General features: G+C 44.4%; 1 protein-coding gene across 3 annotated transcripts in view; it reads left to right on the forward strand.

The window, feature by feature from the left end:
* The window catches only part of pard3ba (par-3 family cell polarity regulator beta a), a 98,699-nt gene that overhangs the window by 71,171 nt on the left and 14,013 nt on the right, over positions 1-13,515 (forward strand). For 2 of the 3 annotated variants that reach the window (XM_019351930.2, XM_019351929.2), the window contains exons 9-12: positions 2,641-2,780; positions 3,946-4,074; positions 12,767-12,952; positions 13,377-13,463. In XM_019351930.2, the coding sequence (XP_019207475.1) occupies positions 2,641-2,780; positions 3,946-4,074; positions 12,767-12,952; positions 13,377-13,463 (542 nt within the window). The remainder of the gene's footprint in view (positions 1-2,640; positions 2,781-3,945; positions 4,075-12,766; positions 12,953-13,376; positions 13,464-13,515) is intronic. The other variant, XM_019351931.2, reaches the window with a different exon arrangement.

Here is a 13,515-nt window from a genome sequence, read left to right on the forward strand (position 1 = left end):
TGTTGTTGTCAATTATTGCTGTATGCATTGAATTGAATTAAGCTAAGGATGTTATGTTTCTCCAAATCCATGGTGTATAAGCAACTCATTGATTATTTGAATTAGGTCCTTATTGTAAATATCTGATTGAAGTGCAGACTTTCAGCTTTAATTCAAGAGGTTTTATAAATAATTTTGCAGTAACTGTGCAGGAATGATATAAATTTTTAATACACAGCCCCCATTTTCAGAAGCTTCAAATTAGCTGGACATTTAATTGACAAGTAGTTTCATATCCAGGTGAGACCTGTTGTTTTGCTACTTCATGACAAGTGAAGCACGTGTGAATCTGAAGTTGAATTTGTCATTTATAGCTTTCACTCTAATTTTAAATATGAGGCTCAAAGAGATGTCTGTGTATGTGAGGTAGGTCACTTAACACCTGTTATCTTTGGGCTGAAACACCAAAATCAACCAGACAACCGAATCTTAGTTGACTAAATCAGCTGTCTGGTTCATTCTTAGAAAGGACGAATACGTCAGTTCAGCAACACTGAAATGGTGAAAAAAAAAAAAAAATCATCATCTAACCAAGTCAAGACTAAGAAAACGTATCGTTGTCGAGGTCTACACTCAACTGATGCCTTCATGAATGGGAATAAAGAGGTTTTACAACCAGATTAGACTTTGCCCAAAAATTTGTGCTGTGTATAAAAAATGGTGCTGCGGGTTCAACAAAGTTGACAGCTACAGCGATTCAGCAATCCCTCCGTTTCTCTGCTCCTCACTGATGTTGAGCTGTTGCACTTCATGCGACTTGAAGTTTTCTTATCTTAAAATGGCCTTTCCACACCTCTGTTAGCAACCTAATGAGTCAATCAGCAGTAGCAGCAAAGTTGAGAGGTAACACCCCATTTTGTATTGTGGATTCAGAGCCATTGGACCCCTGTGAAAGACTCTGACTCAGTGTTTTTGTTCAGGATTTCTCAGACTCTGCTACATTGATACTATTCATTATTTGTGAGGCCTCCATCTTTACAAGTGCAGTACAAAAATACTGGAGTTTTCCCATTTATTTTGCCATTGCATTCTCCTTTTAAGGACTCTTGAGTGCTCGTGCTCTTTTTTTTTTAAGCTTTTATTCTCCAGATTTGTTAAAGTCAAAGCGGCTCACTTAGCCCTGGATGTTGTTCTCCCCAGTGACACAACTGATTGATTTTTATCACATTCAGACTCCAATAAAAATTGCCGTCCACTGTGGTTAGCTTTAATATTTCACTATGAAGATATTTTTCATTTTTCCAATTCCTCGATAATGACACAGAGCTGTCTAGTTGTTACGCCCTTAGGTTTAAACCTAGACTGACTCAGTCTGGCATCCCAGGCACCTCATCTCTTATCCCTCAGTGCTGAGTGTTGATAGCATAGGAATGGGTTCTTATGACCATGAATAGGGTCTGTTCTAGTAACCTGTAGTGTTACGGGGCAGTGAAAAGATAGCTGTAATTGGGCTACATGCACACACACATGCACGTGTGGTATCCAGAAAAAAAGGCAAGACATCCAGATGAAAGGATAGAAGAAATTGGGCCTCACACTTTCCAGCTCAAAGCCCATTCACGACTGTTTTATTGTTAGTTTCTTCGTTTTTCCATCACACTTTTCTTCCCCATTTCTCTTCACCCTCTTTTTGTTAGATTTTTTTTTTCCTTCCCTGTCTTCCCCGTCTATCCCTTTCACCTGATGCAAGATCAGAGCAGAGGATATTATGGGGTTTCTGACACCCTCTCCCTCGGCAACAGGCTTCTTCTTTCCGTGATTGACAGGCGGTGAGGTTTAGGTGCGCTAATGTAGGGCAGGCAGAGGCTTAGCTCAGAGACCAGATAGCATCGCTCACCGCCTTTAGTATGCCACGGCAGCTTTGCTCTCCACACACACACACACACACACACACACACACACACACACACACACACACACACACACACACAGAGTGTGGCACATTTCACTCATGGCTTGGGGCTTGTGAGGCCGTGAAAAAGGGAGAGGGCGGAGGCTGTGGGGGATGATGGTTCATGCATGTGTGTGTGGGCTCAGAAAACACACACACACTTGTAAATGAATACACACAAAGTAAATGTAGGCTCAAAAGCACAAGGAAAATCTTTGTGGAAATCACATCGCAACCCCTGGGGAGAAAGCTAGAGAAGGGAATAATATCTCTCTGGTTTTTCCTTCTTCGTCACTCCTTTTTTTTTTTCTCCACCTCCACCTTCGTTCCATCTTCTCCCTCTACCTCCCTTCATCAGCCACCGTTCGGCCTGCTCACACGTGAAATTAAAGACAGAGTCTGTCTAATCCGGCTAGGAGAGAAGCCTGCTCCCGGGGGCTCGGAGGCTGAGCCAGGCAACTAACCCCCATAGGGAAACAGGCACTTAAACAGTAGTTAATGGGGAGAAGATGCAGACTGCAGACAGAGTTCTGGAGAGGAAGAGAGGGGGGGAAAACTTGGAGAAGGAGAAAAGTGAAAGACTGGGATGATGAGAGGAAAATTCAATTAAAATGAAATTAAAAAGTCATAAAATTTGTAATTAAGTCTCATTTTCAGGAGCAGAGACATCCCCCGTGCACAGTGTGACTCATGTTGCCTTGTTCCCACAGGCTCTGAGGGTCTGGGTTTCACCGTGGTAACAAGGGATTCGTCCGTCCAAGGGCCGGGGCCCATCTTGGTGAAGAGCATTTTGTCGCGGGGTGCAGCAGTGAAGGATGGACGCCTACAGCCAGGAGACCGCATCCTGGAGGTAAAACACAGGTTTTTATGAAGATCATCCAATGTGTGTGAAGTAGAGACACTGTCGTTATTAGCAGGAAGTTTAACTCTCTCTGGATCACACGGTGTGCGACGTGTACTCAGGGTGAGCCTGCTCTCACCTGTGGAAAACACAGGCCACCAGTGGTGGACCTGCTAATTCTGGTATCTTATGGCAAATGCCAGTTTCCGGGCAGTGAGCGAAGGGCCCATTAGGATATTTGGTCCCTGATACTGATTGTTTGGTCAGACACATTCACACCAGCGTCCTGCTGGAGGTCATTTTGTAGCTCTAGCAGTGCTCGTCCTGTTCCTCCTTACACAAAGGAGCAGATACTGGCCCTGATGATGGGTTAAAGGTCTTCCACGGCCCCGTCCAGCTTTCCTAGAGTAACTGTTTGGCTCCTGGAATCTCTGTCTCCTGTGCTGGGAGAAACAGCAAGCCTCCAGGCAATGGCACATATTGATGCACCATCCTGGAGGAGTTGGTATACCTGTGTAACTTCTGCCAAATGCAAAACAAGGTAAAAAAAAAAAAAAACAGTCAGAAAAGATGAAGAGGGAAAAATGTCAGTGACCTCCACCTGTAAAACCATTCCTTTTTTAGCGGTTGTGCCATTGTTGTCCCTTTAGTGCACCTGCTGTTAGTTTCATTAACACCAAAGCAGCTGAAACTGATGAACAGACCCCACCTGCTACTTAACTGACCAGATCAATATCCCACAAGTTTAACTGACTTGATGCTTTTAATGTTTTTGAGCAGTGTTTACTTTTAATTAGAGCATATTTTTTTACATTTCACTTGCATTTAATCCTGCATTTCTGATAACCAAACACTTGTTTTATCATGCAGCTAGTTTTTATGATTTATAGCAAATTATTTTGTGGACCCCATGGCTGTGTGTCACAGATGCCATTTTGAGAACCCCTAAGCTAGACCGATTTAGCCAAGCTATCGCAGAGAAACACAAGAACATATGTTTTATTTTCATTTTGGAGAACCAGCCCACACACAGAAGCATCTCCATCTGATCCTCTGTTACTTTCATTCGATACGTGTTAGTGGAGCACTGCCAGTGGATAATACACTAAGCTTTAATCTACTCCTGTTTGTGTGTTTGCTTTTTTTTTCCCCTCTCGTGTGTGTTTGTGTGTAGGTAAACGGAGTAGACATGACAGGCCGTAGCCAGGAGGAGCTGGTGGCCATGCTGCGCAGCACCAAGCAGGGAGAGAGCGTGTCTCTGGTGGTGGCTCGGCAGGAGGACATGTTCCTGCCTAGGGAACTGGTAAGAGAGCGTGAATACGCAAAAACGCAGCATCCACACAACGTCCCTTCACTCTTCTTTGTTGATCACTTGCTTTCTCTGGTGGTCTCTGCTTCATCCTACATGGTGACATTTTCCCTTTCTTTTCCTTTCAAAGGAGCAAATCCTCTTCATCTTGATTTTTTTTGCACCACAGACACACAAACGCACCCGGAGCACGAGCTCTGGGCTTCCTGTACCTCTCTGGTTTGTTGACACAGTGATGCCAGAGGAAGTCACACACACGCTCAGACACACAAGCCACAGCGGGGCCCCAGAGGAAACACGCCAGTGTGTCCGTGCTTGTCGGCACGCCCCGGGTGTTAAGTGACCGTTTACCTGTTGCGGCCGGCGGGGTCAGAAGCCGGCACAATGTGACCGAGCCTCACAAGGGACGTCTTATCAATAAACACACACAGAAAGCCAGCTGGCCCCTTGAGAGTCACTCGCTCTGCGTAAATGATGTTTTCGCCTGTTCTCTCCTTTCTGTCCTCTGGTTTTTCTGATTATTCCCTTCCCATTACTTCAAAGCACTGTGAGAAAGACACGCGGGGGCTTTGTAGTGACTGATGCATATTCACACCTAGGCGAGCTGCGCACACATACACTCCCGAACACCTAGACCTTGATAAAAAACTCGCGCTCTGTCACGCGCACACACGCGCGCCGAACACATCACACATCTTTAAACAGCTAAGTTGCTGCTTCCGAAAATAGTTTGCCCTCATTAATGGCCCAGCAGTCTTGGCATAACAAGTGCACTTTGAAGAGACTCTACAGTCTTCATCTAACACTTGCTTGTATTTGTGCATTAGAGAGAGACTTAAAGAGTTGGGGGTAGGGGGGGAGGGAGAGGGAGAGCTCTCACTCCTGTATCTGTCGAGGCTGTTGAAGTTGCTGGTGCCCCGTGAGATCTGGCCCTTATCTCCAGCACAGTCCTCCACCTCAAAGACATTTTGATGTCCCCTAAGCACACACACACACACACTTAGAGATAGACTCACAAAGACACTGCACACAGCCTCTCCAGTGGTTCTATTGATTGACTTTAGATGTAGAGACACCTCCCCACTAAAAACAAAAAACATAAATACGCAGATGTGCAGAGAAAAAGTTTGCAGTTAAAAGCATGCAAATGAGCAAAAACACACTTAAACACACAATGCTACAGGACACACCTCCCACCTTCCTGCGCTCTCCTTAATGATACTGGATGTTTCCTCATGCTCGTACTGAATTATTGTGGAATTTCGTGCTGGTGGTCGGATATCAAGAAGATGCAGACACATTAAATGTGCCCGTCTGCCTCTTCCATCCTAAGGATGTGTTTGAGTGCCTGCCCGACTAGTGATTATTTCTCCATGCTTTAGAGGCTCTAACGTCTTGTAGAAAGCGTTCTTATGCATCCACACAGCATAAATTCGTGTCTGTAGTTCAGTACAGTGGTTTTACATTCAGCAGCTGCTGAGGTTAATTAGCCGAGTCCATCGACCAGCATCATATTGCTGCTGCAGGTAATTCGTCTGCATTATGAGCTTTTGTATCTATCAAAGCCCATTTTGCTCTTGAGCAGAAACATTTTTGTTCAGCTGAAAATGCCCATCTCTACATTTATCTGTCTGTCTGCTCGGTTCAAGGATCACTTAAGGAAACCCTGTTTGCGTGCGCTTGGTCGATGATGCGATGTTATGCAAAACCTGAAAACAGGTTAAGGACTTTTTGTTGTTTGTGCTGGATTTTGCATAGATGCGGCATGGCAAACACTCGAGTATCCCTGTCAGAGCTGTACAGTGTTGAAAGGATAGATTAGTGCACAGATAGTGTGTCCTTGTATCCAGAGTCTGACTGAAACTGACACTGAAACAAAAGGTTCAAGGAAGCCATTTTACACTACTTGTAAAGCTCAGATATGTTTATAGTGTAAGAAAAACTGCGTGGCTCCCCTTATGACCCTGTTCTCTCTCAGTGCTTTTATGAAAAGAACCTCTTTGGAGTATGAAAGTATCTTATATCACTGTTACACCCAGTCTGTGCCGTGTTTTTCTCCCAGTAGCCCGATTTCTTCGGAGCTCCCAAAGTTAGTGTCAAATGTCCGGCGTTTGAGCTCAAACTGAGTCTGAAGGAATTTGTATTACAGTGTTTCTTTGTGACCTTCAGCATTCCATTCATTTCATTCACATTAGAAGTCGAAATCATTTGGAGGCCTTACAAAATGTTCATGGTGCACATTTTCAGATTTCTCTTCTCGGATTAGATTTCAGGCAGTTATTTTCTCTTGCGTGGTACAAAGACCACTTCTAGGGGATGAAATCGATGTAAGAGAAGCTCGCTGTATTTACTGTAAATGTAGAAGAGTCTGAGCATTGAGCAACTTAAAACAGGTGAAGTGTTTGCTTCTTTATCACTCTAGAAGTACATCGTAAACAGTGTATTTCCCCCCCAGCTGTAATACCTGCTGCTTTTCATGCCTTTTAGCACTAAAACTAATTCTAACAATATATAGCTACTGGATTGTTTAGGTTTGCTGGTTTGTGCTTACACCTATAGTTGTGCTTGATGGAATATCCTCAGTGTTAGGGTGTAAGTAGTTTAGTAGTGCACAAATCCAGATTCTGAGATAAAGTGATTATCAGTATAGTGGAAAGGTGGGTGTTGTTTCCATCTGCAGCTAATTTAAATTTGGTTTTATGGCTCAGAGTGTCAGTGACAGGTCTAATCAGAAATAGCCTGTAAAAGAGGAGCTGGGGTGGAGGTGGGTTGCAAATTGGCTTGCATGTCACAGCAGGCCTGACCAACTTAGGCCATGTCCACACTAATACGTTTTCCTTTGAAAACGCATCTTTTTCTCTCCGCTTTGGCCTTTTGTCCACACTGAAGCGGCGTTTTTGGTTAAGGAAAACTGAGCTTTTTGAAAACACGCTCCAAAGTGGATAAATTTGAAATTTAGACTGCGAAAACAGGCTTTTGAAAACAATGACGCATTTTAGTCATATGATGCAGTCATGTGACCAATTCAACTAAGGTGGCAGACGGCATTGTACAGCAGTTGTTCTGTTTGCTCTCAATTTTTACAGCCCTATTAGAGATTTATAACAGTTTGTACATGCTCCAGATAAACCTCGACGTTCCTCGACGTTTTGCCTCGACGTGTCAAAGAGCCGGTAAGTAAACAAACGGCAGACGGAAAGGACGCAGGTGGAATAGTCTTATGTTTCACGCATGCACAGTACAGGAACGTAGCGTTTTCAGTGTGGATGGAAACGATAGTGTGGACGCGGAGCGTTTTTAGACGAAAACGTAGTTTTCAAATTTATCCGGATTAGTGTAGATGTAGCCTTAAAGACTGCATCCTACATGCAATTAGTCAGTAGAATGCTTTCAGCTGATGTGTGCTGACATTGAGCTGATCTCAGGCCTCACTGACCTAATGCAGTGCTCACTTTGTGCCAGAACTTCAATGTCTTTGTGAAATTTGGTAGAAAAAGTATTCGTTACTTTCAGGAGGTTGCATGTATGTATAAAAATTAATTAAGTTTAATTGAAACTAAACAAGTAAGGCCTTGACTGAGGTACACGGGGAGGTTAGAGGTCAAACCAGCTGTGGAGCAGCTGATCAGGGTCCAGTGTTTTGCCAAGGGGCACTTCAGCAGAGCAGGCACTGGCTGGCACAGCAAGTTGAACCAAAGGCATGACACTGCAAGTCTAGTTTTTATACTCTCCGTGCGACCGCTGCCAACCCATAAGATTCTCTCCTCCGGTGCTCATATAGTCTGTTTTATCTCCCTTGTACAAGTAAAGTAGACTTTTAGAGGAACTGGCTGAACTGCTGATTGATTAGTTTCAACGGAGGGAGGGGAGTTACTGATGTTTCATGAGCAGCGTGCGGTTCTGTGAAAGCGCTCAGCAGTGCTGGGAGGCATGCTGGTCTCTTTTAGTCAAAAGAATAACAATAAAGCGTGTGAATTAGCCTCCTTATTAGGATACAAAAAAGCCGTCGATTTTCTACCCCATCTCCTGCACCAGCGCACACTCTCTGAGTAATTAAAAAGTGATAACTTCTAATCACAGTTTCATTCCTGTCAGCATTTCTGCATCTCCTCCGCTCGGCGCGCTCATTATTTCACGGGGCCTCGTTTTGTTTCGGGGCGGAGATTAGAGAGTTGCTTTGTAATGTTTTTTCTGTTTTAAGCGGGTTTTTGTCAAGAGCATGATATATATGTGCGCATGAGTGAAAGTGTGTGTTTGGGATGCCAAGGACAGGATGGAGGGGTCACTCTGCACATGGCTGACCCACTCCTGTCAGCTCACAGGAAAAAGGAGGTTGTGAGGAGAAAAATAACTTTGCTGTGTTGCTGTTGTCTCTTTCGTCAACTTGGCCTCTTTGGCTGTCTTCTTTTTATTTGTACACATCCCGTCATTCTTCCTTCTCTTTTTATTTTCCCTGTCTGGAGCTCTTCACGCCGTTCCAGAATTATCCCCCAATCAGTCATTTTTTATTTTCCTTTCTCTTCATTGTGAGGTAAAGGTGTAAAGCGGCGAGGAGGCAAGACATTAAGGCGATTAATTGGCAGCTCCATCGTCGGCGTCAAGCGCGGCGAGATCGCATCTTAATTGAATGTCGCTCTCACCGCTAATCCCCCCGCTTTGAAACCCCCCATTTAGAAATCCTCAGCGACAAAAGGCTCTGTGTGTAATCGCCGTGTGTCACCCCTCCTCCTCCCCTCATCTCCTCTTTGCCTCCCACCCTGGGGTAAGAAAAAGCTCCTTTTTGTCTCCTCATTTGGGTGTTGAAGAGGGTGGCCTCACTCCTGACTAAAAGCTTGTTAAAGATCCATTGCTGAGGGCTAACAGCGGAGGGAAGAGGCAAGGGGTCCCACTCGCCCGGAGGATGCAATTTGCCCCCAAGGAACGGGCATTAGCGGGGATATTAGCGATGTGTGGGAGTGGGTTTGCGTGTTTGGACCACTGCTGAGAATCGCTGGTTGTGTAAATAAATATAAATAAGTGAGTTAGAATAAATAAACATCTTGTTTTAATAACTTCTCAGTGTCTTTTTTTTCTTTCTGTGTCTTCGAGAGCCTGCTGTGCTCTGATGTGTCCACTTTCACCCCGTGTGTTATTGCAGTTAGATCACAGAGGTATTTAAAACCTCCCAGGTTGCCACCTGAGTCTTCTCAAGTGTCTCTCAAGCAGGAAGAAGCAGATTGTCTTTGTAATGCCTCTGGTTTTGAGTAGCAGCACTCTGAAATGCCTTGTTGATAAAAATAAGCCCCGACTGAAAATCTCAAATTATACTCGAGCAGAAAATAGATTCTGTGACTTTTGAAGGTTGGGTTTTGCTCGTTATTCGTATCGTGGAAGTGATTATGAGCACCGAGTTAAAGATGTGTACCGATAAAGCTATCGTTTCATTTTTGAATGTTTTGTGCAGATTGGGGTACCTCTGTAGGCCAGAATGTAAAACGCAGAAATGACCCTGTTTTTGATTTGAAGTCTCCTCTTAACTCAAACACATTTTTACGTGCTGTCATTTGAGTGCAGCGTGATTTATGTGCAGAGTTTGACACCAGCGAGCTGTTCGGCCATCAGAATGAGAAATGTTTCTAACTCACCTTAAAGTTTACTTCATGCAAGAAAATGATGTGACAAGAGTAATGCAGAAACTGGAAATTTCCAGTGCACGTGCACTGAAAACGGAATTTTCCGTGAGATAGGACAAGGAGAGCTCTCGGCCTCACCAGGGAGATGAGGGCAATACTGGGGTAATCCATATTACTCTGAGGAGGGTCTTTAACATTTTTGAACTGCGGTTTCTTTAACCTCTGTTTTCGAGAATGGAAAATGAGGTGTGAGAGACCTGACCTGAATTAGGGACATTGCAGTTTGATAATAAGAAGTAAGTCCTTATTACTGGGGTTTGCTAATAGTTGTAGTGAGAGCACTAACAGGGACTGGAAAGACGGAGCTGTCTCATTCGTTGGCTCCCTGTAAAATCCAGAGTGGAATTTCAAATCCTTCAAATCCTTTTCCTCACATACAAAGTCCTGGATGATCGGGCCTCATTATATCTTATCATCTGGATCAGGTTATAGGCTCAGGCTGCTAAACTACCTCCGCTTTCCTCTCCTGTGCATGTGCTGCTATTGTCTTCAACTTTGTCGTCTCTCTGCCAAAGTTTGTGCTTTGTCTTGTTTGTTAGTCACCTCTCTGTGCTCTTCTCTCGACTCCCACTCCAGCTGGTTGCAGCAGTGAGCTGGCTCTTTATTTCCACCTACTGTTGCAGATCTCTTGCTCATACTGGATTGTTGGGTTCCTAATTTCTATATTGTTGTGGGGCTTTTGGCCTCGAGATGACTGTTGTTGTAACTTGGTGACGTACAATGAAAATGAGCTGAATAAATCCCAGTCAGCTTGCCCACCCGGTCCTCTGCAGGGGTGGGCAGTATTTACTTCATCAAGTCAAGAGTCAAGTCAGCTTCCTCCCACCATCCAAACACATGCGTGTCAAGTTAACTGGTGATTTACATTGACTGTAAGTCTGAATGTGAGCGCATCCAGAGCATACCTTTCATCCTGTGACAGTTGGGATAGACTCCAGCCCCTCTGAACTGGATAACTGGAAGAAGATGAGAAACAAATAAGGATGAAATCAAAGGCAGCCATCGTATATTCACATGGAAAAAAAAAATGCTGACCATTTCTTTTTCCAAAGAAGACGGAGGATGCAAATGCTTATTAATTCCCACCTCTGTCTAGTTCTTTATATATCTGTTGTGATGAAACTATAAATGCTCTAGATTTGCTGTGCTGTGCAGTGCAAGCCACTTTGAAACCCTCCTCCGACTGAGCTCATCTTTGTTTCTGATTTAATGAAGGGCACATCTGATGACAGTGATGTGTGCTGTATTTTGCACAGGTGTTTCTCTCAGGTTGTCCCAGAGCTATAACACTTTTAATTAAAAAACAGAAGAAGAACTAGATTACACCTCTTTGTAAAGCAGCCTAGAAGTAAGCTGAATTTGAGCACCTGAAAATAGGTGACTGTTTTTACAGAACTGACCGAGCACAGTGTATCGGATCAGTGCTTACCTCTTTGCTACCATGCAAGACAGCCTTCTAGGTTTCCCTCATTTCCCATCACTTAGTCGAGAGGTTTGACTCTCTCTTTGGAGCTGACTATCCCTCCAGGCCCGAAGGCTTTAACAGGCTGTTGTTTTAATTAAGCACCCAGACAAAGCAGCGCTGACAAGGGGGGAGACGGGGTTGCAGGTCTGGAGGATCACAGTGAGTCAGGAAGAGTGAATTTTTCTCTTTCTCTCACTAAAATTATACTTGAGGACATATTTGACTCCCACATCCTTCAGCACTGTGCCACGATGAGAGGGGAATGTGAACATGGATTCCTGCTTCACTGAAGAGTGAGGTGTGTGATGTAAGGCTCCCGCAATCCTGCCGTGGGTACTCAGATCTTTAAAGCTGTGACAACTGGCGTGGCGGTGATAATGTATATGCATATTCCTAACAAAATTCAATCTGACATTTACTTATCTTATGAGTCAGAGCTGACTTTAAAGCGCCTATTGTCTCTGCCGTATTTTTTTTGAAACCTCTCGCATACTTTCTGCCTCAACCCGAGCAAGAATAAAAAGAGAGAGAAAGAGATGTGTGAGCACAAGCATATACACACAACCCCTCTTAACCTTCCATCTCTTTTCTCAAAAAAAAATAAAGCTTGGGAGTGAAGTGGTGTTGAGGCGACTCCCTCCGCAGGCTCTCTTTCTTTCTTTTTTCCCCCTGGGTGTCTGAACCTGGCATTTTCCCTTTTGCTTGCTCTCCATTTTGCCGTTCTCTAATGACAGACATTTTCCTTTTCTCTCTCTTTCCGTCGCCTCTTTCTCCCTCGCTTTCTCTCTCCCCCTCGTCTCATTTTCGGAGCAGTGCTGCTGTTGGTCATTTTCCTCACATCAAATGGCAGCGGACGGGTAGGGTGGGGCGTGGGGTGGGCTGTTGTGAAAAGGTGTAGGGAAAAAAAGAGCGGTAGAAAGTGGAGGAAAGAAACCGCAGGTGGAGAAGGGAGGGACGTATAGTGAGATAGAGAGATTAGGACGAAATGTAACGAGGTGGGGGGGGGGTGAGAGAAGAAGTGGATATACCTCAGGGACGGGTTATTACTTTTAAATGCTCCTCTGCGCCACCATCCTCTCCCCTCCTCCTCCCCCACAGGGCTCCAGGAGGAGGTATGAAAAGGTTATTATGTTTCCTTTAGAAATGGCTTGCTCTCCGTCTACGCCTTTCATCTCCAAATGGAATAACCTCTCTACAGTAGCGTGCTTATTTTTCTCGCTACACCTTCATCTGTCTTTCCAGTACACAACACACACTCCTGTCGTCTCCTTTTCTTTTCTCTTAGTCTTTTTTTTCACTCCCCACAGCTGCCTTCCATCTCTTTAATCCATCTCTCACTCCTTTTCTTTCGTGGTGTTGAGTATAGTCGGTGCACTGTGCTGTAGGTACACGCCTTATCAGTCAGTTCAGTTGGGTATGGTGCTCCTGCCTCACTCATCAGCTATCACACTCAGCTGTTATCATGTAAAGTATGCTCTAGGTGTATGTGTGAACAGATTATAGTGTTTTACATAACATCTGAGCCTCTGTTCTTTACTCTGTTTTTCAGAAAGGGGAGGACTTGAGCGGTCGGGTGATGGAGGATGGGAGGGAGCAGCTGATGTACGAGATCCCGCTCAATGAAACGGGCTCGGCCGGCCTGGGGGTCAGCCTTAAGGGGAACAAGTCCAGGGAGACCGGAGAGGACCTGGGAATCTTCATCAAGTCAATCATTCATGGAGGGGCTGCTTATAAGGTATGAAATAGACACATCCATGTTTTCAGGCCTTTAGATCCCACTTTTATGTAACATCCATCCATCCATCTATCCCATCCAGGGTTGCTGGGGGGGCTAACAGACAGCTCAGTGTAATTGTTAACAAATGGTTCCCAGCCTGTTTCAGCTGACATAACCCTCACAAACTCTTCCAACACCTTTCATATTCAGGTGACTGTATTTTAAACTGGATCTGGATAACTTTCAGTATTTCAGCCATCTATAACTATTAACTTAGTATTTCAAATATTCAACCAACCCTCTGACCTATTACTCATTTTAAAAGGCTATTCATTTTAGTAGTAATTTCATTATGGAAGCCCTTGCTAACCCTAATTGAATAAGTATAGCTTGTTTGGAAGGGTTCCCAGGAGAAAGCCTCTTCTCTCTAAAACTGGCTTAGGTTTGCAAAGTTGCATGTGAGGAAACCACAAGACTCAAAGTACTGATGGAAAAGAGGAGGCAGAGAGGATCGACTGCTAATTGGAAGGTTGGTGGTTCGATCCCTGGCTCTTTCACTCTGCATGCCACAGTATCCTTGG

This window comes from Oreochromis niloticus, linkage group LG23 (assembly GCF_001858045.2).
Source record: "Oreochromis niloticus isolate F11D_XX linkage group LG23, O_niloticus_UMD_NMBU, whole genome shotgun sequence".
In the NCBI taxonomy this organism is placed as follows: Eukaryota; Metazoa; Chordata; class Actinopteri; order Cichliformes; family Cichlidae; genus Oreochromis; species Oreochromis niloticus.